Source organism: Cetorhinus maximus, chromosome 9, assembly GCF_964194155.1.
Source record: "Cetorhinus maximus chromosome 9, sCetMax3.hap1.1, whole genome shotgun sequence".
In the NCBI taxonomy this organism is placed as follows: Eukaryota; Metazoa; Chordata; class Chondrichthyes; order Lamniformes; family Cetorhinidae; genus Cetorhinus; species Cetorhinus maximus.
The window spans coordinates 13195156-13221115 of record NC_135887.1 but is presented as its reverse complement, the minus strand read 5'-3'; the positions used below and the strand labels follow the sequence as shown (position 1 = coordinate 13221115).

Below are 25960 nucleotides of genomic sequence, written 5' to 3'. Positions count from 1 at the left end.
TAGATCAAATAATGGGAACACAGTGCATCCATCTGAAGGTCAGAGAGACCTCCTGTAACAACGGGTAGCCAGATATTTGGCCTGACTTCAAGATTTTTAGGAGGGTGGGGGACTAGTAGCAATTGGAACTTCTTTAGCTATCAAGTTACTGAAAAGGAATGGAGTATTTGTAAAACAAAATGCCAAAAAAGCTGGTTTCAACAAGCACCGGGGCTGTACTTACACACCGCTCTACACATTTGATGTAACAGAGCTTGGTATTTCAGTGTCTTGCTATGCAGTGATACCTAATCCACCATGTTAGCTCTGCTGAAGAAATTATTGTAAGCCTCAAGAATCCTGGAAGATAACTCTTCGGTACTGTGTGCCTCTTGGGTAGCACTCCAGCCTCTAAGTCCATAGGTTCAAGCTCCAGGACAGACCTGAGAATATAATCAAGACTGATCCTTCAGCTCGATACTGAGGGAGTGCTATTTTGCCAGAAGCTAGGTCTGTTGGATGGTGAGGTTCTGTCTGCCTGTTTCAATGGACACAAAAAATCCCAGGCTTTTCAAAGAACAATTCCCAGTTTTATGGGAGTCCTGGCCAACAGCCATTCTTCCAGCACCACAAACACATCTACTCATTCAATAATTTGCCATTTGTGGGAGCTTGCAGTGCACAAAGTGGCTGCTGCATTCACCCCCAAAACAATAGCTACTTCAATTCAAAATAACTGATTGGCTGTGAAGCATCCTAGAACATTTATAGGATGTGACAGGCACTATATAAATGCAAAATGCTCTCTTTTTCCCCCACCTTGTAATTAAAATAAATACAGATGAAGACCAGCAATTTTAGCTTATCCATGCAGATGAGTTCAGGCAGTTTGAGCCCAGTTCAATGTGGGCAGGTACATATGGTTAAAAAAAAAACTCTTTCCAATTTGGCACTAATTGGTAAACCCACCTATAGAGGCTTCTCAGCAACTGCGGTGGGCGGCTCCCATTTGTCCGATAGAACTCCACAGGCTGATTTCCAAGGCCCAAATTTTCACAAAGTCGGAAGGGCTCCGTGCCTTAGCCAAAATGGCACCGGAGCCCCAAATCCGGAAGTCCCGTATCTGGCACCCACCGTTTTTGCCAATGTGGTTCATGGAGGCAGCGGCACATTTAAAAGTGCAGCTGCCTTCGCTCGGGGGCAATTTTCATCACGGAGGCTTCTGGAACACGACTCTATGAATTTGGTGAAAAGGTCTAAACCTACCAGGTTTCTTTGGCGGTCAGATACCCTTTTGGGATTTTTAAGAGTAGACGTTAGTGTGTGTAAAAGGTGGATAAGATCTGTGGAACTGTCAAGCTGTCAAGTTATTTAAAATCCCCTTCTCTTTATCTTTTGCGGAAAAAACCCAGTTTGCTGTGTCCCTCAGCTAAAAAAAAAATCGGTGCTTGCAATTTCAAAAGCTGTTTGTAGACATAAACCTAAGGGCTACCATTATAGTATTATTTCTGCTTGACTGCTTCCACAAACTATTATCACAATGGGTGGGGGGGGGGGGGCGGGGGGTGCCCTGTAAATTCACAGCTTGATTGACAGCTCAGAAAGGTTATTAAGGGATTAGCTGTCTTTGATCTGGGGCTATGAATACAAATGATGTTTTTATAAAGGATTAAGTACTTGAAGGAATTTAAATGTATTGAATGGTCTTTTATCAATGACAGTTTTAATATATAGCGCAGTAACTCAGAACTATATTTTGTTTCACCTCACGATGGCTCCTGAGGTCTTCCCATGGTGGATACTAAATGAGTTGGCATGGAAATTGTAAGGGCAAAGCATGGTGGGTTGGGGGCATGGGTTGGTATGAGTTGTTACTATGTTGGCAAAGGGGTTACAAGAGACCATGGAGGGGTATAAGGCTATAAGGGGCCATGAAGGGTGGATAGAGGGGCATAGGTTGGTATGGAAGGTATGAGGTACCATGGAGGATGGGTGGAGGCATGAGGTGGCATGAGTTTGCATTAATAGGGCATGGAAACAATCCACCTCAGCACTTGGCAGCCCCTGTGGCTGCCACCAAACCATTTCCAGGGGCAGCAGGCCTGACTCCACACACTCATTCCTAGAAAAAAAGTCCTGCTGCTCAGGGAAGTTTCTCCCAAGTCGAGATGGGGGAGTTGGGAAATTTCCCAACTCTGTGCACACGACTTGGGAGCAAAAATTCGGGCCCCAAGTGTAAGAAAGAACAAACTCACCAAAAAAATAAGCTGACTTTCCTGATCGCAGGATGTGCCAAAGCGCTTCATAGTCGATGAGGTTATTTGAAGCGTATCCAGTGTTGTAATAAAGAGAAACAGAGCAACCATTCTGCACATTGAGGTCTCTCAAATCACAATGAGTTGAATAGCCAGATGAACTGTTCTAATGATGTTGGTTGAGAGATAAATGGTGCACTGGACACCAGGGCAACTTCCCCTGTTCTCCCTCTTTTAGTTTCGCCATGGGATCCATCTCCAAGGGGGAACAGGGCTTCTGTTTTGCATCTCATCTAAAACATTGCAACTCCAACTATGCAGCACTTCCTCAGTACTGCTCTGCAATGTCAGCCTGGATAACTGTTCAAGCCCTGAAATGGGGATTAAACCCATAACCTTACAACTGTGAGGTTGAAGTGTTGCCCCTGACCGGAGCCAAGATTGCTGTCTCGATATTAATTTGTTTACAGTCATTTCCACCCATCAACTTTGTCAGAGGGACTGAGGTTCTTGTCTGCTGAAATCACCATCGAAGGTTTGCCAATCTGAGCAGCTTTGCAATGCTTTCACTCAGCTGGTCATCCATCCTGACCGTGTTGGCCAGGAGGCAGGGGCTACGTGTAACGACAGTTCCTGAGTACCCAAGGTCGTGAGCTTTACGCGACTTGATTGAAAGAGGCAGGTCAGCTCCCTAAAAACTAATTAATATGAACAAGGAGCAGGAGTCCGTCATTCAGCCCCTCAAGCCTGCTCTCTACCATTTTAATAAGATCATGGCTAATCTGATTAATGTGAAAGCAGATTACTCAAAGACATGTTGATAGGATGGGATAAAGGAAAGTGGAAGGGGAGCTCATGTGGAACATCAACATTGGTGTAGACCTGTTAGGCTAAATGGTCAGTTTCTGTGCTGTAAAATTCATTGCAATTTTAAAAAAAAAAATCATTCATGGGACGTGAGCGTCGCTGGCTAAGCCAGCATTTATTGCCTAGCCCTAATTGTCCTTGTTCAAAGGGCATTTAAGAGTCAACCACTTTGCTGCGGGTCTGGAGTCACATGTAGGCCAGACCAGGTAAGGACAGCAGATTTCCTTCCCTAAAGGACATTAGCATTGGTGAAACAGATGGGTTTTTACCACAATCGGCAATGGTCGTCATCAGACTTTTAATTCCAAATTTTTATTGAGTTCAAATTTCACCATCTGCCGTGGTGGGATTTGAACTCATGTCCATAGAGTATTACTCTGGATCTCTGGAATACTAGTCAGTGACAATACCACAGCCTCCCCTAAATTCCATGATTACTGAACAGTTCAGTCCACACTTGCATCCCATTCTGAAATCGCGAAGGCGACAAGACTGCTGTGCTTGTATAATATCTTCACAAGGGACCTTTTATGACTGAATTACAGAGGACTAAGTATGTTTGACGAACAGACTGACTACTTACCAAAATAGCTACACGGCAGCAGAGCCTGGAGCTGAAAGCTTACTGAGTGAAAGGGTGAAATTATCTCCATAGAAAAGAAAGGTTTCTAAGATGCTGCATCAATTGGTGAAGAGTGAATAATAGCTCAGCGAAGACTGCAAGTTTAGCCTATGCAGTATTTAACAATCTAGACATTTACCCAAAAGCAACTGCAAATCTTCTGTGAGTATCAAAAAGGTAAATATTCTTCAGTGTGACTTTTTTTTTTGTACTCTTCAAGGTGAAGGATGTTACTGGTGAAGCAATGAAATATTCAGGTCAGTCAGGTCAGGTGTCGCACACCAAGATACTGAGGTAAATGCCCTTCTATTGTGCTGGACAACATGGACTGGATTTTTCACTCTGGGTGGTGGGGGGTGGGGGGTGGGGGGTGGGGGGGGAGGTGCGGGAAACAGAAGTTGGGACTGTTTCCACGTCCTACACCTGCCCCTGGCCTGGGGTTAAACAATCATTGACCTGTGATTTTCCCAGAGGCGGCCAATTAAAGATGGTGGACAGGCTCTCAAAGCCAGAGGCCCTCGAGCTTGAGAGGAGCACCAGGCTAGAATGCAGGGGTTCCCAAACTGTGGGTCACAACCCCCAGTGGGGTCGCAGAAGTCACATTCGGGGTCTGGAGTTCCCCTTCCTCTGCAGTAATGGTGACTGTGGAGAGAAGACTGCACATTCTCGAGACTGTGGCTGGATTGACTGGATCGACGCTGCCAAACAGCAAGGGGCAGGCAGTGAGCCCAAAGCACCCTTTAACCTAAGAAACTACTTTTAGCAGGGTATTTGAGTGGGCCCATGATGTTTGTGTGTGCTGACTTGGCGCAGGCAGAGGCCTGCAAGTGTAACTCTGTCACTGCCTGATTGCGAGAAAAAGTGGGCTGAGCTGGGAAGGTAAGCGGAGGCTTCAAAAGTTACTGTATTTCTGCTCGTATCTGCCCCTTTACGTCGTGCTGACAACTCTTGTCTCGCAGGCACTGGCAACTCGACCCAACAGGAGGAGAGGAAGGGGAGAGGGGCTGGTGAGTGTGGGGGAGAGGGTTGGAAAGAGAGGCTGCTGAGTGTGTTGGGGGGAGCAGGGGTTGTGAAGAGGGACTGTTGAGTGAGAGTATTTGTGTGTTGGGGGGGTGCGGAGCGGGGGTTGGGAAGAAAGGTTGCCGAGTGAGTGAGTGTGTGTATGTGTGTGTGTGTGGGGGTGGAGCGGGGGTTGGGAAAAGAGCTTGCTGAGTGAGTGGGGGAGGTTTGGGCAGAGAGGCTGGGGTGTGTGTGGGGGCTTGTGTGGGATTGTGAGGAGGGGGCATGTGCTTGGGCGGGGTTAGTGAGGGATGTTGTGAAGTGACCATAAGACATAGGAGCAGAAATTAGGCCATTCGGCCCATCGAGTCTGCTCCGCCATTCAATCATGGCTGATAAGTTTCTCAACCTCATTCTCCCCGCCTTCTGCCCGTAACATTTGATCCCCTTACCAATCAAGAACCTATCTATCTCGGTCTTAAATACACTCAATGACCCGGCCTCCACAGCCTTCTGTGGCAATGAATTCCATAGATTCACCACTCTCTGGCTAAAGAAGTTTCTCCTCATCTCTGTTCTAAAAGGCCTTCCCTTTACTCTGAGTAAGTGGGGCATTTGTGTGTGTGTGTTGGGGGAGAGGGGCTGATTCCAATGTGTGAGAGGGTGGGGTAGGACAGGGGCTTTACTGAGTCTTCTGTCACTGGGGAATATGGAGGGCTTGGCAGAAACCTACATATTTTTATTCATTCATGGGATCTGGGCATCACTGACTAGGCCAGTATTGCCCATCCCTAATTGCCCTTGAGAAGGGCAATGTTAATATTTATGTTTATATGTTGATCAATATTGCACAAATTTTAATAATTATATACTGAATGTTACGCTGCTGTTTTATTGCTGATTTGTCTTTGCTGGCATCTGGGGTCACGTTAATTTTCAGATGTTAAAATGGGGTCACCTTGGAAAATAGTTGGGGAAGCATTCCTAATATGGAAGGTAATGGGGCTTCAATCTTCATTAAAAAATAAATTCAGTCGCTTGGCCACCACAGTGGGAGTGGGGGTGTGTAGGCGGGGGGTGGGGGGGTTCCATCTATAGAACAGCCTGTGGCTGCTCCTAAACCCAGGCAAGAAGGGTGGCCTGTGGGTGTCTGGAGGCTGAATTGGCCTCAATAAGGCTGTTGACATTCAATGGCATTACCATCACTGAATCTTCCACTATCAACATCCTGGGGGTTACCTTTGACCAGAACCTGAACCGGACCAGCTATATAAATACTGTGGCTACAAAAGCAGGTCAGAGGCTAGGAATCCTGCAGTGGGTAACTCACCTCCTGACTCCCCAAAGCTTGATTAGCACCCCTTCCACATACATTAACACTCCCCACCACCAACGCACAGTAGCAGCAGTGTGTACCATCTACAAGATGCACTGCAGAAACTCACTAAGGCTCCTTAGGCAGCACCTTCCAAACCCACAACCACTACCATCTAGAAGGACAAGGACAGCAGATATATGGGAAAACCACCACCTGGAAGTGCCCCTCTAAGCAACTCACTATCCTGACTTGGAAATATATCACCGTTCCTTCACTGTCATTGGGTCAAAATCCTGGAACTCCCTTCCTAGCAGCACTGTGGGTGTACCTATGCCACATGGACTGCAGCAGTTCAAGAAGGCAGCTCACCACCATCTTCTCAAGGGCAATTAGGGATGGGCAATAAATACTGGCCCAGCTAGTGACGCCCACGTCCATAAATGAATAATAAAAAAAAGAGACTAATTGGCTATCTGCACACACATCAGTGGGGCTATTTTAGCTCCCCCCCAAACCAATCTCGGCCCCGGGGAGGGTAAAAAATCAAGCTCTGTGCCTCTTCCAAAATCTGTCAAGCCTCCTAGTTATATACAGTATTATTTGTCCTATGTGAGTCCATCCAAGTGAGTTAATGCTGTACTATTGGATCATTTATGTTGTTGGGCCATACCCACAAGCAACTGGATAGAGACAACACACACACACATTTCACATGGGATCTCAGAGTCACCAGACAGCGGAGACCCATCAATCTGGGCTGCATTTGTACCCAGGTCCAGAAGTGGAAAGCCAATGTGTAGCTCAAAGAACTACTTGGCCAAAAGATAGTGCCTCTTGAAAATTCTCTCAGTGATGCACTGGAGCATCTGACCAGATTATGTACTTTTAAGTCTTGGAGTGGGATTTGAACCCAAACCCCCAGGGGGTGCAGGAACAGAGGCACCTGAGGGCATATGTGCACAAATCATTGAAGGTGGCAGGGCAGGTTGAGAAAGTGGTTAATAAAGCTTATGGGATCCTGAGATTTATAAATAGAGACGATAGGATACAAAAACAAGGTGGTTATGGTGAATCTTTATAAAACACTGGTTCGTCCTCAACTGGAGTATTGTGACCAATTCTTTGCACCGCACTTTAGGAAGATGTGAAGGCATTAGAGAGGGTGCAGAAAAGATTTACAGGGATAGCTCCAGGGATGAGGAACTTCAGTTACATGGATAGATTGGAGAAGCTGGGCCGGTTGTCCTCGGAGAAGGGAAGATTAGGAGAATTGATAGAGGTGTTCCAAATCATGAGGGGTCTGGTCAGAGTAGATGGAGAGAAACTGTTCCAACTGGCGAGGGGGTGGAGGACCAGAGGATACCGATGTAAGGTGTTTGGCAAAAGAACAAAGGGTAACGTGAGGAAAAGCCTTTTACGCAACACGTGGATAGGATCTGGAATGCACTGCCTGGGAGTGTGGTGGAGGAGGATTCAACCATGGTTTTCAAAAGACAATAGGATAATTATCTGAAGGGAAAAAAACATTGCAGGACCACGGGGAAAGGGACTAGCTGATTTACTCTTGCAGAGAGCTGTGCAAACACACAGGCTCAATAGTACCCCCATTTGCTATAACCATTCTATACTTTTCTAACTGTGAGGCAAGAAAGATGGCCACCAATGAGCCAAGCTGATATTTGTTATTAACTGCCTTAAGGGATGGTGGGGAAAGATTTCTTTTGTTTGTAGTTTCTGGTGAAATCCTAAATATAACACCATTTAATGAGAGCAAGTGAAGTTATTCACAAAGACTTGGCTTTATTGATACTACAATGAGCTTTGTGCCTCTTATTCCCATGGTGTTCAATACACATCATCCACATAATCTTCCTCCTTCCTTTGTTCAAATTAAAACTTAACACATCATGTCTCACTATAATTCAATGTTTCCCAGTTCATGAAAACCACAGCACTCTGTCTCCCCAAGTCCAGTCATTCTCCTACAGAGTATAAACTTTTAAAACCTAGATTGGTGTCACCTACGTGTAATACTCAATTTATTTCAAGATCTATTCTTAACACCCTCAATGGCATCTTAGCAGAAGGGTCAAACCTTTTGTACTAGTTTCTGAATTTTATTTTAAAAGGATTTGTTTTATTATTAGAAGATGGCTGGATTGTGGGATCATATGAAGTGTGTATCCAGCCCAACTAGTTGATTAAACTGAGAGGGTCAAACATGTGTAAATTGTTTCGTATTAACATGCCTACAAAGGCTTACTACACAAGCTGTTCACTGTCACAGGATGCTGCATCATGTACAGCAATTTCAATGTTTGTATCATCTTTCTCCTGGTATCCTCGATGGATATTTCAGACCGTTGTCAGATTCTGGTGAGATTTTTGCTGAATGTCTTAGCTTTTGGGTGTCAGCCGTGGCCCAGTTGGTAGCACACTTGCCTCTGAGTCACAAGGTTCCGGCTTCGGCTCCCACTCCAGGGCTTGAGCATAGAAATCAAGGCTGAGGTTCTGGGGTGTGAGGGAATGCTGCACTGTGGGAGGTGGCACCTTTTTGGATGAGACTGAAGCCCCATCTGCCTGCTTGGGTAGATGCAAAAGGTCCCATTTTGAAGGAGAGCAGGGGAGTTATCTCTGGTGTTCTGGCCAATATTCATCCCCCATTCAACACCACAAACACAAATGTCTGGTCATTATCACATTCGTTGTTTGTGGGAGCTTGCTGTGTGCAAATTGGCTGCCGCGTTCCCTACATTACAACAGTGACTATACTTCAAAAAGTACTTCATTGGCTATAAAGCACTTTGAGACAAAAACAGAAAATGCTGGAAAAACTCAAACATGAACCCTCACCCCTTTTTTAATCCCTTTTTTCTACATCCGTTTTTATTTTTTATCCACTAATTTTTATTTTTATTCATTTATCCATGGTTTTATCCCCCCTTCTATCCTATTTCCTATCCTTTTTTCTCACTCCATGTAACAGGCAAACAAGAACGGACAATTTGATTCAACTTTTTTAACATTCGTTTATGGGATGTGGGTGTTGCTGGCTGGACCAGCATTTATTGCCCATCCCTAATTGCCCTTGAGAAGGTGGTGGTGAGCTGCCTTCTTGAACCGCTGCAGTCCCCCCGTGGTGTAGGTACACCAAAGGTGCTGTTCGGGAGGGAGGGTGATTTTTCAGTGTAGAGAATTGGGCTTAAGCTCTGCCATTACTGGGCTACTGCTGTCCATTTATGAGTGAGAAATTGGGTGAGTGCTTTGCCAATACTTTTGTAATGGCATTGTGGGGACAGGGTGGTGTGAGTGATGCCAATCGATGAGGCAGTTATGGAATTTCCCTGGCTGGGGAATCTAGAACATGGGGGGTCACAGCCTCAGAATATGTGGCCGGCTGTTTAGGACTGAAATGGGGAGAAATTTCCTCACATTGTGGAATACTCTACCCCAACGAGCTCTGGATGCTCAGTCATTGAGTAGATTCAAGACAGAGGTAGATAGGTTTTTGGGTACTATGGGAATTAAGGGACATGGGGATAGAGCAGGAAGGTGGATTTGAAGTCCAATATCAGTGATGATCTTGCTGAATGGTGGCGCAGGCTTGATAGGCCAAATGACCTTTCCAGCTCCTATTTCTTGTGTTCTAACAAATTCTGACATTGGGTTTGCACCAAAATCCAACTTTAGCAAGGGTATGGTTACCTCAGACTTTGTTTCAATCTTAATATCATTTACTGATTAATAATAAAAAAAAACCTTGATTTCCCTCGAGTGCGCACAGAAATAAATGAGAAATAAGTGTGATTAAAAATGGTTCAGTACACAACATAAATCATAAACTCAGCCTTTCAAAGTGCTATGTTTCATAAGTTTTGGATTGCATTAAGTGTTAGTGCGAAAGGAATTTTAGTGAAACCAGCAGTATCTGCCCAGTTCATGATGCTGACCGTTACAAATTTTGTGAAATACTAGGAGGAGAAAGGAACACCTTCCATAATTATTGATCCAAATATGAATTTCTGAGCTTTAATATTAGAAATATTTATTTTACTTGTGAGAGAAGCACAGTAGATCCATACGGAGATTGACCAGGGAAAATTGTCTTCTCTTCATCCAGGACTTTGTCGTTCCTGGTATCAGACATGACTCAGTGGATAACACTCTTGCCTCTGAGTCAGAAGGTTGTGGGATCAAGTTCCATTCCAGAGCACAACATTTAGGCTACACTCCAGCGCAGTACTGCAAGAGTGCGGCACTCAGAGGTGCCATATTTTGGATGAGATTTTAAACTGAGGCCCCTCTGGCAGAATTAAAAAGATCCCATAGGCACTATTTTGAAGAGAAGCAGGGGAGTTAAACCCAGTGTCATTTATTCCTGAAGCAGCATTACTAAATCGGATGTGGGATGGTGAAATTTTGCCGTGCCTACAACATAAATGAAACTATTGTGAGTTGTAAAGGAGTTTTGTTCCCCATTCTGATCCTAGAGAGTCAACGATATGGGATTGTTGTCTTTTAACAGGTTACACTATCCCATAACAGGGTGTTGCAATATGGAAATATGAAACTCTGCTGCCTGTGTTCATTCTTGCACCCAAATCCTGTTCATGCATCACCTCGCTGACCGACATTGGCTTCTTCTTAAGCAATGCCTCGATTTTAAAATTCTCATACCTTGCACCTCCATTTCTCTAATCTCCTACAACTCTCAGAGAGATCTAGTTCTGATCTCTTAGAGGATCCCCAATTTTAATCGCTCTGTCATTGGTGGCCATGGCTTCAGCTGCCTAGGCTCCGAGCTCTGGAATTCACATCCTACACCTCTCCCTATTCCTGCCTCCCTTTCCTCCTTTAAGGGGCTCCTATTAACATCCTGGGGGTTACCATTGACCAGAAACTGAACTGGGCCAGCCATATAAATTCTGTGCTTACAAGGGCAGGGCAGAGGCTGGGAATTCTGCAGCAATTAACTCACCTCCTGACTCTCCAAAGCCTGTCCACAATCTACAAGGCACAAGTCAGGAGTATGATGGAATACTCCCACTTGTCTGGATGAGTGCAGCTCCAACAATCAAAAAATGAGACACCATCCAGGACAAATTAGCCTGCTTGATTGGCACCTCATCCACCGCTGTCAACATTCACACTCTCCACCACCGATGCACAGTAGCACCAGTGTGTACCATCTACGAGATGCACTGCGGGAACTCACCAAGGCTCCTCAGACAGTACCTTCCAAACCTGCGACCTCTACCATCTAGAAGGACGAGGCCAGCAGATGCACGGGAACAGCACCACCTGCAAGTTCTCCTCCAAGCCACACACCATCCTGACTTGAAAATATATTACTGTTCCTTCACTGTCGCTGGGTCAAAATCCTGGAATTCCCTGCCTAACATCTCTGTGGGCGTTCCTACACATGGACAGCAGTGGTCCAAGAAGATGTCTCACCACCTTGTCAAGGGCAATTAGGGCAATAAATGCTGGCCCAGCCAGTGACGCCCATATCCCATGAATGGATAATAAAAAAAAACCTTTAATCAAGCTGTTGGCCACCTGTCCTAATGTAGCATTTTGTGGCTGAGTGTCAAATTTTGCTAAATAATGCACCTTGGGAGGTTTTATTATGATAACAATGCTATATAAATACAATTTGCTATCCTTGAAACAGTTTGTTTTCATGAAAAGGCAAGCACTCTGAGCTCTGCTGATGGCTTATTGAGTTTAACCAGTGAGTGAGTTGGCTGACAAGGTCTCTCTGACTTGGGTCCTGATCTAATCTCTGCTGAGACAGCGATTTGCATGATATAGTTGGCATCAGCACTGCTGAGCTGGGGGGGAATGCGCTCAGGTTTTTGCTCTTGTGTATTACCTTTATCCTGAGAGAAAACATATGACTTCTGCTGGGTTTAAGGTCACTGAGTTAGCCTGCTGGGAATCTTGAGCAGGGATCTACACTGTACCACTCATGATGGCTCACTTGAGTTCCAAGATAGGGTCACACTCCCCATATACAACAGCCCCATGATGTGCTACTATGTTCACTAGCTGACAGGGCGCTATCCCAACAAAAAATTGCCCTCTTTAAAGCCTTGTTATAACCTTCCTTGACTCACATACCATAGCGCTGAATAATAATCGGCCACCATGTTCTCCTGTGAAGGCTGACTTGAACAGTCACATATCAACCCCAGGGCCACAAAATGAGGCTCCCTGACACCACTGGTGCTGATGCTATGGAAACCCTGAAAGACAAAAATGGTGCAGGCTACACTTCCGACACAGGAAGAGCACTAGCGTGGGTGCATTGTGCGCGTGCCAGGTGTGTCAGGAGAAGTCCTGTCAGGATTTCACTCAGCCGCTGCGGCTGGTTTCACACACATTTCAGAAACTTGGGCTGCACATGTTCACTGAACACCTGTGGTAAACACTCTTAGTTCAGGCATTCAACAGCACCAGGGAACCACCCCATCCTCCATCCCCAACTAGTCTTATTTCCAGGACCAGGCATCAAATTTGTAGGTGAAGGTGCTTCTGACTCACTTCTGCTATTGCAAAGCTAGTGACACTTGCTGTCGCTTGTTTTTGGAGGTTTTGCGGTGAGCTGCTGCATACATTCAGCGAGGCTAGAGGAGTTGGTAGCCCAACTCTGCACAAGGTATGGGAGGCTGTGGTTACAGTGCCTTTGGACCAGCGAGAAAATCGAAAAATGTAGCAGTACCTGTAGTGAGGCAAAGCTCTGAGAGGAACGCCCTACCAGTTCCATTCTAATGAAAGCGGCTGACTATTTGAAGGTGGTGGTGACCCCCAGGGAAATGCTTCTAATGAATCTTTTGTGGGCCACTCCTTTCTTCCTTTTTCCATTTCTGGAGCCTCAAGTGTGTCAGGCTCAGAGTGGAAGGTCAGCTGTGGATGCCTGTATAATACCCTGGCACTCTACCGTAGCTGGCAGACAACTGACTTTGGATGCAATTCCCCCGCCATCCAGTCCGCTTTCTACATATTTAGATGGTCTACAGTGCCAAGGCTGAAACTGGACATTTGGTGTGCGAGAAATTACTGCATCAACCCACATCGTACTACTCGACACGCAGTCGATTATTGCTGTAATGTCCTGTAGCGAACAGCATAGATGCATTTACCTGGAAGTTAAATAAGCACATGAGGGAGAAAGTACTAGAAGGACATGTCGATGGGGTTAGATGAAGGAGGACTGGAGCATAACCAATGGCATAGACCTGTTGGGCTGAATGGCTTGTAACTCTGCTGTAAATAAGTTGCAGTAGTAGGACTTATTTGCCAAATTTGCACCGTTGTCATGTAAATTTGGTATGAGAATTTAATTTAACTGTGATAAAGAGTGAGCAGTACTTTCTTTCTCTGGTAACAATCTTCACTAGGTCTAGGTATCAAACTCACGGCAGCCAAAAGGATCTCCTGGAACTTACTGGGTTCTTACGAAATCCTTTGAGAGCCACAAAAACCGAAACAAGAGTAAAATGCTTGCTCCAGTCCAAGTGACTTGTGTAAGTGGAGAAAATGAAAATGAAAAAGTGAAAGATAAACCAATTAACAAAGGTGACTGTCGGTAAATATTCACCAGAAAATAACTACTTCATTCATTGTGGGAGGAAAAATGGGTATTTAGTAGAAGCTCTTTGTAACTTTCTCAATGGTACAAGGGACGTTATTAAAGAGATTCTGTATTGGTGTGAAAGTCATTAGCAATGCACGTTAAATCAGAGGTCATGGGCAAGTCCATTGGCTTTCGGTTTTTACACAAAAACAGATTTGACCCACACCCCCCAGAAGATCTGTTAAAATTCCATCCAATCCAAAAAAACAGAACTTCAATTATTCAGTCACCATAAAGCATCAAGTTTTAGCAGGGAACAGCAGCCCCATTGTACAATATTACTTCAGCCAAAATGGACAGGATAATTGGATGTGATCCCCAAGGCATTGGTACAAATTCTGCAATCCCATGTGATGATGAATGAAATTTGACATACTCAAGTCACCTGATACCCTCATTACCGGTTATCCATGGCTGTTACCATGACTCAATGATGCTTCAATTCCTAATGGGTTAACAAGAGATACATCAGCACTTTTGGATTTGAACCTGTGGGAGTGGCTTAAAACTTACATTGAAAAGAATTGCAGGTAAGGTATCAAATAGGGAATTGGGGTTGATTCTCCCAGTCGACTTCAGTAGCACCACTGTTCATTTTACATTTCCAATTAAGGTAACGGTACTATTGACTACCACAATGTACAAATCTTACCAAATTGGTCGTTTTCTGAGACTTCATGGAGTCATAAGCCAGCTGTGCAAAAGAAAGCCACTTTATTTAAACATTAGACTTAAGCCATTAGTGAGTTCATATTGATGCCTGTCTGTAATACTCATCTTTAGAATGGCCAATGGCACATCTGTTGTCAACTTGTGTGACCAATCCTGCTCTGAATGGCATGCCAAGCCTCTGAAAGCAGCTTCTGTCCGTCCCTATGCTGCAAACTCTTGGTTTTCCCTCATCTTGTATTACTGGTCCGCAGCCCCTTGTTTTAAATCCCTACAATCCAAACAGTTCTGGAGACAAGATGATGAGATGTGGGTGTAATTATCTCGTGGCAGTGGATATATCTAAATGAAGGACTCACAGAAAAAGGACTATTTTGGGAATATCAATTACACCAGAGTATAAGACATGAATGGTTTTGAAAAAAAAATAAATTAGGAGAAATTGTTTCCAGTGACACATGGATTAGGAACTAGAGGATATGGATTTAAGGTGATTGTCAAAAGAGCTAAATGTGACATTTTTTGATGCAGCAAGTTACTTTTATCAGGAATACACTGTCTGAAAGGGCAGTGGAAGCAGAGGCAGTGGTGACATTTGAAAGGAAATTGGATAAATACTCAGAAAAAATTAGAATGCAATGGGGAAAGAGCAGGGCAGTGGGACTAATTGGACAGCTCTACCAAATGGGTTGAATGACCTCATTCTGTGCAACACCATGCTATGCTGTGACACCGTCAACTCATCCATCATAGGAACTAATTAGTCCAAAGGACTCTAGTTGGTGTTATTTTTCCCATCATGTGAGACGATAGTGCACAAACCGCTGTTGCATCAGTGAAATTGTTAACGTTAGAAAACAGCTGACTATCCCCGTCATCACCAAGATATAGGTGACTCCGCATCCTTTCAGTGTTCTTCTTAATTGTCAGTTGTATTTTGGGATGACTACTGAGGTCTAGTTACTATTGCATAGCAGGACTGGTGGGATGGACCCACCCAGGTAACTTTGCATTGTGAAGGAGATTCCAAATCAGCAGGGTTGCACTGAATGCAGAAAACAAGCACAAGGCATCCAAATCTGCTCCATTTAGCTAGTCAGTGCCATCTTTAGAAATTGGAGGCTTAGCACTTTAAGGTGGTAGCTATTCCTCACTGTGAGGCAAACATGTTGCTGGTACAGTTACTCATCCTATTAATACTGAGTTAAAGTCCTAAGTATTGATGGCATCAAGGGGGAGGATCTGTGCAGGTGGCAATTTGTTGTTCGTAGGCTGTCATACTGATGCAGTAGTTTACACTAAAGATTATTTCTTTAGGCTGATGACTCAGATGTTACTTCTAGCTTTATGATGCAAAGTCTCACAACAAATCACCCCAACATAATAGGTTACCAGGTTGTAATCTCTTACCTGACTGGCCACTTTTTGACGACTTCAATGTTAGTTCATATGTCAACTCTGTAAAAGACAGCCAACAGCACAAATCAGTAGGTAGAAGGTTTAACCCTCGCGCACTAGTGTGCACAGGATTAGGAGGAGGGGGTGGAACAGGAGAGGGGCAGGGTTGCCATCTGTCTCTTTTATGGAGTCAACTGTCTGATATGTCTAAGCGGATATCAAGAGGGTAACGTTACGAGTCTGCACTCCGCAGTTGGATATTTTATCTTCCGGGGGTTCATATTGGATGTCTGGATATGCACTGGGCATGGTTTCCTGAGCATGGTTGTAAAATCCTGGGCATGGCAAGCCTAAATTCCTGATGTACACTTGCAGCAAACAAGGCTTCCCACCAAGAGCATGGACTCGTAAAATTAACGCCTCCCAAACAACGTCTGCTTTGATATGAACATAATTTTTCTCCCATTCTGCTTAAGACTTGGAGGCGCCAGTAAGTAACTTCAACAACATAGTTTACAATGAGTTTTCATCAGCAGCAATAACACAATGCTAAGAACTCAGGACAACATCCGTTTGCATTGCCTGAGATCCTTCAATGCACTAAGGCACTTTACAGAGGTGAAATGGAAGATGATGTGTAGAAGGAGCTGAAATAGCAGCATCACAGTACAGTGTGATTTCTTCTGCATTGCAATATATTTTGAATTGGCAAAAGGTAAAAGCCCTAGAGGGCCAGTAGATCACCTCCAGCTGGTAGGACTGTTCCCCGACGCCTCCAACAAAAGGCCATAATCGGTGACCAGCCACTTTCAGGCGGGTAGCCTTGCTGCCCCACCCCCCCATGCTGCATCCAGGAAAATAGCGCAGGGACTGGATGGTGTCAGGAAACTGGCATGTTGGCCAGCGGTGCAAATATTTGAGTCCGTTTACCTTGGTGTTTGCTTCCATTGGGAGCTCAAAAATCCCGGACTTGCATATCGATAGCAATGCCATGTCCATGTGCTCGTTCAACATTGCCAGCCTATTCACCAATGTACTGCTCAAGAAAGCCATAAACATTTGCACCACATCACTATACTATGGCGATCTAGACACTCTGCCATTGTCTGAATCTGTATTCGTTGAGCTAATGAACTCAGCAACTCGCACAGTTGAGTTCAGTTTTAACGACACCATGTATGCCTAAATAGATGATGTTGCCATGGGATCCCCTCTAGGCCAAGCTCTTGCAGCCATCTTTGTTGGTTTCCATGAGAAACATGTCCGCAATGGAATGATATCTAACCTCCTATCCGTCGGATATTTCTGATACGTAGGTGATACACTTGTTTTGTTTGAATCCGTTGCTGCATGTAAGAATTTCCTTACACTTCTTAATGGGCACTATCCTGTGCTCAAATTCACCTTCAAATTCGAACGAGCTCCCTTTCCTCGATGTGCTAGTTGAGAAATCTGCCAGTGGGTTCTCTACTACTGTCTAGCACAAGCCTACCTTCACTGGTCATTATACACATCGGCATTCCTATAATTCCACCCGCTATAAGATTGGCCTTGTCAGCAACTTTGTAAATAGGGCCTGAGCTATTTACTCACCATGCAACTTGATGCTGAAATAGGGCGCATCACAGCAATCCTGTGGGATAATGGTTACCCTGATCGTGTCATTGCTCACTGTATATTGTACAAACTCATAAATGGGCCTAAGGCTGCCACTTTGGGATTTGAAAAGTGCCCAGTCAACCTCAGATTACCCTGGAAGGGTAAAGAGTCTCAAAAAGTTGAGCTACAGGTGAAGCTAGCCATTTCACGCTGCTGCTATGTAGTAGCAACACTGGTGGTATTCTCCACTGACAGGATGCTGCCGTCAAGACAAAATGACATTCTGCCTATTGCACAAAGGAGTAATGTGGTATTTGAATTTCAGTGCCAGAGTGACGCCAGGTACACAGGCCATATGTCCCAACTACTGGTGGATCGTATCACACAGCGCATCCCTTCTGCTATTCTCAACAGGCAAAGTACTGACCTTACCCAGCCAGCCTGTGCTTGCAAAACTCAAAATGTAGTGTCCTACATTAGATGTGATTCTGTGATTGGTCAGCACTTACTAAACAATCTTGATTGCGCTAAAAATTACACTGACAATCAATTTAAGATTATCAGTCGTGCTCGCAGTGTGGCTCACTTATGCTACATATACTCACACACATGGCCCTGTCCTTTGCAGACAGAAGGAGCATGTCCACGCATTGTACCTTTTTCAACTAAAGAAAAGCTTGGGGGTCAGCCATCCTTGGTTCATTCCCCAGGGCAATGCTTTGACCAATCAGAGTTGACCTGTCTGATTTGAAATTAAACAAAAGCTTGGCAGTTAACTGTTCCCTGGTGCATTCTCCATGGCAATGCCTCTACCAATCAGAGTCCACTTGCCAACCAATTAGCACTCTCTTCTCATGCAGTATAAACTGTTGTTTCCTTTACAATTGGTATTCTTGTGAATCTGTCCTGATGAGTGCAAGATGAAAAGCTTCTCGACAGCAGGTCTCTTCTCAAGTTCTGTGCTACCAAATGGCTATCAGGAAAGACTGAACAAGCTGAAACACTTTTCTTTAGGAAAAGGAAGGCTGTGGAGTGACCTAATAAAGGGTTCGATAAGGTAGACAGAGAGAATATTGCTGCTTGTGGAAAAATTCAAAACTAGGTGCTAACAATATAGAATTGTCATGAATAAATCCAATAAGGAATTCAGGAGAACTTTCTTTGTCCAGAGCGTGGTTAGAATGTGGAACTTGCAACCACACGCAGTAGTTCAGGTGAATAGCACAGATGCTTTTAAGGGGAACTTTGATAAGTACATAACTTTTATAAGAAAAGAAAGTTATGGTGCAAGGGTGAGATGAAATAAGGTGGGATGGGGCTCATGTGGAGCATAAATACACACCAGTGAGGCCAAAAGCCCTGTTTCTGTGCTGCAATTCTATGTAGCGCCTTGTCATGTTGTCACAATACTTCTTTTAAAATAATTTTTGAAGTACACCCTTTTATGTAGGCAAATGTCAATCACACATCTCAATATCCCATGTGGTGAATCACTAATTTAGTTTTGGTGGTATTGGTTGAGGGAGGATTTTTGTTGAGGACATTGGGAGAATTTCCTGGTCATTACCTCTTTCCCTTGTCTCTGAGATACATTGGTGGAATCCAAAGTATTGTAGAAATTTGACACCTTTCCCTGTCCCCCAGCGTCCCCTTAGAAAGACTCGCATTTATATAGCGCCTTTCATGACCGCCAGGCATCTCAAAGTACGTTACAGCTGATGAAGTACTTTAGAAGCGTAGCCACTGTTGTAATGTAGGGAATACGTCAGCCAATTTGCACACAAACTCCCACAAACAGCAATGTGATAATGACCAGATAATCCGTTTCTTTGGTGATGTTGATTGAGGGATAAATATCGGCCGGGACATCAGAGGTAACTCCCCTGCTCTTCAAAACAGCGCCATGGGATCTTTGACATCAACCCAAGCAGGCAGATGGTGCCTCGGTTTAACATCCCATCTGAAAAACAGCAGCTCCGACATTGCGGCACTCCCTCAGTGCTGCACTGGAATGTCAGCCTTGATTTTTGCAGTCAAGCCCTGGAATGGGAGTTGAACTCGGAACCGTGTGATTCAGAGGCAGGAGTGCTACCAACTGAGCCATGTTGACACCTATGGTGAAATCTAAAGCATTGTACAAATGGGAACTAATATTCATGTAGGGAAGAAAATCCGGTCATATTTCACAAATGTGGAGAAAAGATGTCTATCATCCCGTGAATGATCCCCCAGAGGCCAGCAGAAAGCACTTGTGAATCACGTGCTGCTTGGAGTTCTCTGTGAGCTGAGCTGCTTACAGAGAACCAGGAACAGTAGATGATTCATAAAAGCTTCCTGCCGGTTGAGCCACTTAACAAGGCTCCCTTAAACAGCACACTTCCTTTAAGTGCGGAGTTTTAAAATTTATTATGCAAGCTTCATTGATTCAAGAGAAAACAAACACAAGTCCTTGTGCGTTCGATGAAACAGTTAAAGTTACTGAGCCCAGGACTGAATGCAATTACTGTATTATCATCCAGCCCTGAACCATTCCACAGAATCTCCGCATCAGTGACAATAACTCCCACATAGCTTTCAGGGCCAAGGCTGCCTGCAGCTCACATACATCCTTGAGCCTACAAAACATTTTCTTCTAACATCACTACTGATGAAATGGCTCCATTTTCCCGTTTTCATTTATTTTCTTTTGCTTCAAGCGGGGCTGTCACATCACATACTAAGAGTTGTGATGGAATACTCTCCACTTGCCTGGATGAACACAGCTCCAACAACACTCAAGAAGCTGGACACCATCTGGGACAAAGCAGCCGCTTGATTGGCACCCCATCCACAAACATTCACTCCCTCCACCACCGACGCACAGTGGCAGCAGTGTGTACCAGCTACAAGATGCACTGCAGAAACTCACCAAGGCTCCATAGGCTGCACCTTCCAAACCCATGACCACTACCATCAAGGGCAAGCTGATACATGGGAACACCACCACCTGGAAGATCCCCTCCAAGCCACTCATCATCCTGACTTGGAAATGTATCGCTGTTCCTTCACTGTCGCTGGGTCAAAATCCTGGAACTCCCTCCCTAACAGCACTGCGGATGTACCTACACCACAGGGATGCAACGGTTCAAGAAGGCAGCTCGCCACCACCTCCTCGAGGGCAATTAGGGATGGGCAGTAAATGCTGGCCTAGCCAACGAAGCTCACATCCCTTGAATGAATAAAAAGAAAGACTGATAAAGTGCCATACTAGAGACATCCTACAGAAATGAAAGCATGTAGTATTAAAGCTACATTTGGAGACGGCTAGAGGATTGACAGAAAACAGGAGGGGTCAAAAGTTCCTTTTAGGATTGTTGGAACGTGGATAGTGGTATGCCCCAGGGATTTGTCTTTGATCCTCTTTCACTGGTCTGGGCCTACTTTTAGGCTTCTGATACGTTACTAAGAAACCAAACCATGCGAGTGTGGCAAAGTGCTTAAGTCCTGATTTTCCCCTTCTTCCCCGCGGGTAAGGGGTCGGGCCTGTGTTTCAGCATTCAGCAGCACAGTGAGACCAGCAATTCAACTCTTCACTATCACACAGTTTTGGCTGGAGCCCCGGGTAAAACTCAATCTGGCAGGTATTTATGCCTCTATTCCGTGCAGCACCGGGTGCATCAAGCTGTGTCATTAACCGAACACAGTAAGCTCTGGCTGATTGATTCGTGCATCAGTCAGCATTGAGACTCCAATTTGCTGACGATGGCTGTGGGGAACATGCATTTGAACTTTAACATTACTTTATAAAGTGGAAGGTCCAGGCTGATTAAGAGACAAGAGGGTGTAAGTTATGCGGTAATGATTGGGTGACAGTGAGCCTGCATTTCTACGCGACCTTATAGCACAAACTGGGACAAAAAGCTGTGCGAGGGCAGCGGGGTGGAGATGAGGAGCAATATTTTTAATTAGCAAGTTGTTATGATGTGGAATGCAGTTGTTGAAAGGGTGGGTGAAGTATATTTTGATGGTAATTTTCATAAGGGGATTGGATCTCTACTTAAAAAAGACAAAACTTGCAGGGCTATGGGGCAAGAGCAGGGGAGTGGGACTAATCTGGATAGCTCTTGCACAAGTCTGATGGACTGAATGGCTTCCTGCTATGCTATATGATTTTATGGTGCCAGTAAGGTCTTGCTCATAGTGGGGTTGGGGAAGCAGGGGTTTGGGGACCTTTAGACGGACAACGGAATCAAGTCACGGAAATAAACAGTGGATAAACGCTCGAAGGGGAATGGGACTAAATGAATAACTCTCTTGGAGAGATGCAGTGGGCAAATGGCTTCCTTGTGCTCTGTGGAGATACTCATGATTCTAATCCCCCCGCGCCGCTCTTCTGTACCCTTGGAGACTTGAGAGGTCTAGAGCAGGTTGCCCGCCTAATCGTTCAGTTGAGGCAGGGATGTGTGACACTGGGGTGGGTGGAGCAGAAAAGGTAAGCCTGGGGATCGGGAGAAATAAGTGCCTTAAAGATGTAAAATCAGTCTGAATATTGAGTTCATAGATGGGCTATCACCAGATTGTGGGGAATTAAATTTAATTATTTTGTGCAGTGAACGTAATGTTGTCACTGCCATTCAAAATAAGATCACAGCAGAGAGCAGACTGTGTTATTTGTTTCTATATCACTTCCTCTGTCACACTGGCACCAGCTACAGAATAAGGAGATGTGAAGGAAATCATAAGTTTTTTCCATGAGCATTGTATTCACATGAATCAGGAGGGACTGCTAATCACGTATTTACATATGCACCAAGCTTTCTCTTTTCCTTTTAAAGCACTAAAATAAATTGATCATTGACGTTATTCCAAAAGGTAACTGGTCTTGAGCTGTTAACCACTTAGGGCTTGTCAAGAACTGAAATGATGGGCAGAAAGCTGCACTGTGTACAGTCAGCGACAGTTCCGACATCCCTCAGTGTACACAAAAAGACAAAAGAAAGACTCCCATTTATATAGTGCCTTTCACAACCTCAGGATGTCCCAAAGCACATTACAGTTATTAAAGTGCTTTTTGGAGTGCAGTCACTGTTGTAATGTCAGAAATGTGACAGCCAATTTGCTCACAGCAAACTCCACAAATAGCAAGGTGATAATGACAAGATAATCTGTTTTGCGTGAAGAAGTTGGGCCAGGACATTGGGAATAACTACCCTGCTCTTCTTTGAAATAGTGCTACATGATTGGTTATGTCCACCTGACGGAGCAGGCAGATCTTGGTTTAACGTCTCATCCAAAAGATGTCATCTCTAACAATGCAGCGCCCCCCTCAGTGCAGCACTGGAATGTCAGCCTGAACTTTTTTTGTGTGTGCGCTCAAGTCTCTGGAGTCAAACTTCAACCCACAACCTTCCGACTCAAAGGTGAGAGTGCTACCAACTGAACCATGGCTGACACTGACCGAAGTGCATCAGCCTTAGTGAAGGGGATATTAGTTTGATTCAGAGAGTGAGAGTTAGATGCTGAAGTGGATTAGAACAAAAGTTGTTCTGAAACAGATGCATTCAATGGATGCAGTGGTGGTCATCTTCCGACATTTTATAGGCTCTGGAACAGTTCCTACAGATTGGAGGGTAGCTGATGTAACCCCACTATTTAAAAATGGAGGTAGAGAGAAAACAGGGAATTATAGACCAGTCAGCCTGACGTCAGTAGTGGGGAAAATTCTAGAGTCCATTATAAAATAGCTGAGCACTTGGAAAACAGTGGCAGAATCGGCCAGAGTCAGCATGGATTTACGAAAGGCAAGTCATGCTTGACAAATCTACCAGAGTTTTTCGAGGACGTAACTAGTAGAGTTGATGAGGGGGAGCCAGTGAATGTAGTTTATTTGGACTTTCAGAAGGCTTTCGACCAAGTCCCACATAAAAGATTAGCATGTAAAATTAAAGCGCATAGGATTGGGGGTAGTGTATTGAGATGGTTAGAAAACTGGTTGGCAGACAGGAAACAAAGAATAGGAGTAAACGCGTCTTTTTCTGAATGGCAGGCAGTGATTGGAAGGATTGGCACTGGAACCCCAGCTATTCACAATATATATTAATGATTTAGATGAGGGAACTAAATTTAATATCTCCAAATTTGCAGATGACACCAAGCTGGGTGGGAGGGTGAGCTGTGAGGAGGATGCAGAGATGCTTCAGTGTGATTTGGACAAGCTGAGTGAGTGGCCAAATGCATGGCAGATGCAGTATAATGTGGATAAATGTGAGGTCATCCACTTTGGTAGCAAAAACAGGAAGGCAGATTATTATCTGAATGGCTATAAATTGATAGAGGGGAATGTACAACGAGACCTGGGTGTCCTTGTACACTAGTCGCTGAAGGTAAGCATGCAGGTGCAGCAGGCGGTAAAGAAGGCAAATGGTATGTTGGCCTTCATAGCAAGAGGATTCAAGTACAGGAACAGGGATGTCTTGCTGCAATTATACAGGGTCTTTGTGAGACCATAGCTGGAATATTGTGTGCAATTTTGGTCTCCTTATCTGAGGAAGGATGTTCCTGCTATAGAGGGAGTGCAGCGAAAGTTTACCGGACTGATTCCTGGGATGGCGGGACTGACATATGAGGAGAGATTGAGTCAGTTAGGATTATATTTGCTGGAGTTCAGAAGAATGAGGGGGGATCACATAGAAACCTATAAAATTCTAACAGGACTAGACAGGGTACATGCAGGGAAGATGTTCCCGATGGTGGGGGAGTCCAGAGCCAGGGGTCACAGACTGAGGATATGGGGTAAACCATTTAGGACTGAAATGAGGAGAAATGTCTTCACCCAGAGAGTGGTGAGCCTGTGGAATTCGCTACCAAAGTAATTGAGGGCAAAACATTGTATGTTTTCATGGAGGAGTTAGATATAGCTCTTGGGGCGAAAGGGATCAAAGGATATGGGGAGAAAGTGGGAGCAGGCTACTGAGTTGGATGATCAGCCATGATCATAATGAATGATGGAGCAGGCTCGAAGGGCCGAATGGCCTACTCCTCCTGTTTTCTATGTTTCTATGGAAAATCATACCTTTCATATATAGGTTCCAAATTGTTATGAGAAGGTTTGTTAGGGCACTACACTGGACCTCAGAGCCCTTGGGCAAGTGATGGGTAAACCTAAATCCATCAATCCTGCCTCCTCATCGTTCTTCAGTGAACTCGTGCTGGGGAGTGAGTGTGCTTGCTTGTCTGATGATGACCAGTTCTGGCTTGTTTTTGTGTTGTCCTAGAGAGTGAATCATTTGCTGATGTTCAATGACTGGATCCACAAGTAGCCAGTTAAGCAAGAGGTTGCAGAGCGCTGGATGTGTTTCATAGGAACTAAAATTACACTCCTGCTACCCATCTTGCTGTTAAATATCTCCCACCAACTGTCTGCTGTTTGATCTGCCATTTTATTTGTACAACAAATTACTCTGGGGTTAGGTCCCTTTTTCCCTCACTGAAATGAGCTCCATTTCCAGTCAAATGTGCTTAGCTTGGATTCTTTTTTTATTTAATTTGTTTCCCATGGAACCTAATGAGTTACTATTCTCAAAATGTTTGCCTACCTGCAGGTTTATGTTCTGCTTTATAACCCAGACACAGATCCAGCATTGCATCCTCTGTGGCCAGATGTGCAACAGACAGATAGGAACCCCTCCCCATTTTCACCACAAGCCTTTGCTGTATCCCAGCAGCACCAGTTTAGAGTCATAGAGGTCTACAGCACAGAAAAAGGACCTTCGGCCCATCGAATCTGCACCGGTCAAACAAGTATCTAACTATTCCAATCCCATTTTCCAGCACTAGGCCCATAGCCTTGTATGCCATGGCATCGCAAGTGCACATCCAAATCCTTCTTAAATGTCATGAGGGTTTCTGCCTCTACCACCCTTTCAGGCAGTGAGTTCCAGATTCTCACCACCCTCTGGGTGAAAAAATTCTTCCTCTCATCCCCTCTAAACCTCCTGCCCCTTACCTTAAATCTATGCCCCCTGGTTATTGATCCCTCCACCAAGGGGAAAAGTTGCTTCCTGTCTACCCTATCTATGCCCCTCAATCATGTCCCCCCTCAATCTCCTCTGCTCCAGGGAAAATAACCCCAGTCTATCCAATCTCTCCTCATAACTAAAACTCTCCAGTCCAGGCAACATCCTGGTAAACCTCCTCTGCACTCTCTCTAGTGCAATCACATCCTTCCTGTAATGCGATTCCAGAACTGCACGCAATACTCCAGCTGTGGCCTAACCAGCATTTTATACAGTTCCAGCATAACCTCCCTGCTCTTATATTCTATGCCTTGGCTAATAAAGGCAAGTATCCCATATGCCTTCTTAACCACCTTATCTACTTGTCCTGCTATCTTAAGGGACCGGTGGACATGCACACCAAGGTCCTTCTGATCCTCAGTACATCGCAGTGTCCTACCATTCATCGTGTATTCCCGTGCCTTGTTTGTCCTGCCCAAGTGCATCACCTCACACTTATCAGAATTAAATTCCATTTGCCACTGATCAGCCCATCTGACCAGCCCGTCTATATCCTCCTGTAATCTAAGGCCATCCTCCTCAATTTTTGTGTCATCTGTGAACTTACTGATCAACCCTCCT

The 25960-nt window shown here is 44.7% G+C and overlaps 1 protein-coding gene across 1 annotated transcript in view; it reads right to left on the bottom strand.

Moving 5' to 3' along the window:
* Positions 1-25960, bottom strand: part of ccdc92ba (coiled-coil domain containing 92Ba) — a 65760-nt gene that overhangs the window by 16536 nt on the left and 23264 nt on the right. Inside the window, exon 3 of the mRNA XM_078547816.1 lies at positions 15759-15806. Within this exon, the coding sequence (XP_078403942.1) occupies positions 15759-15806 (48 nt within the window). The remainder of the gene's footprint in view (positions 1-15758; positions 15807-25960) is intronic.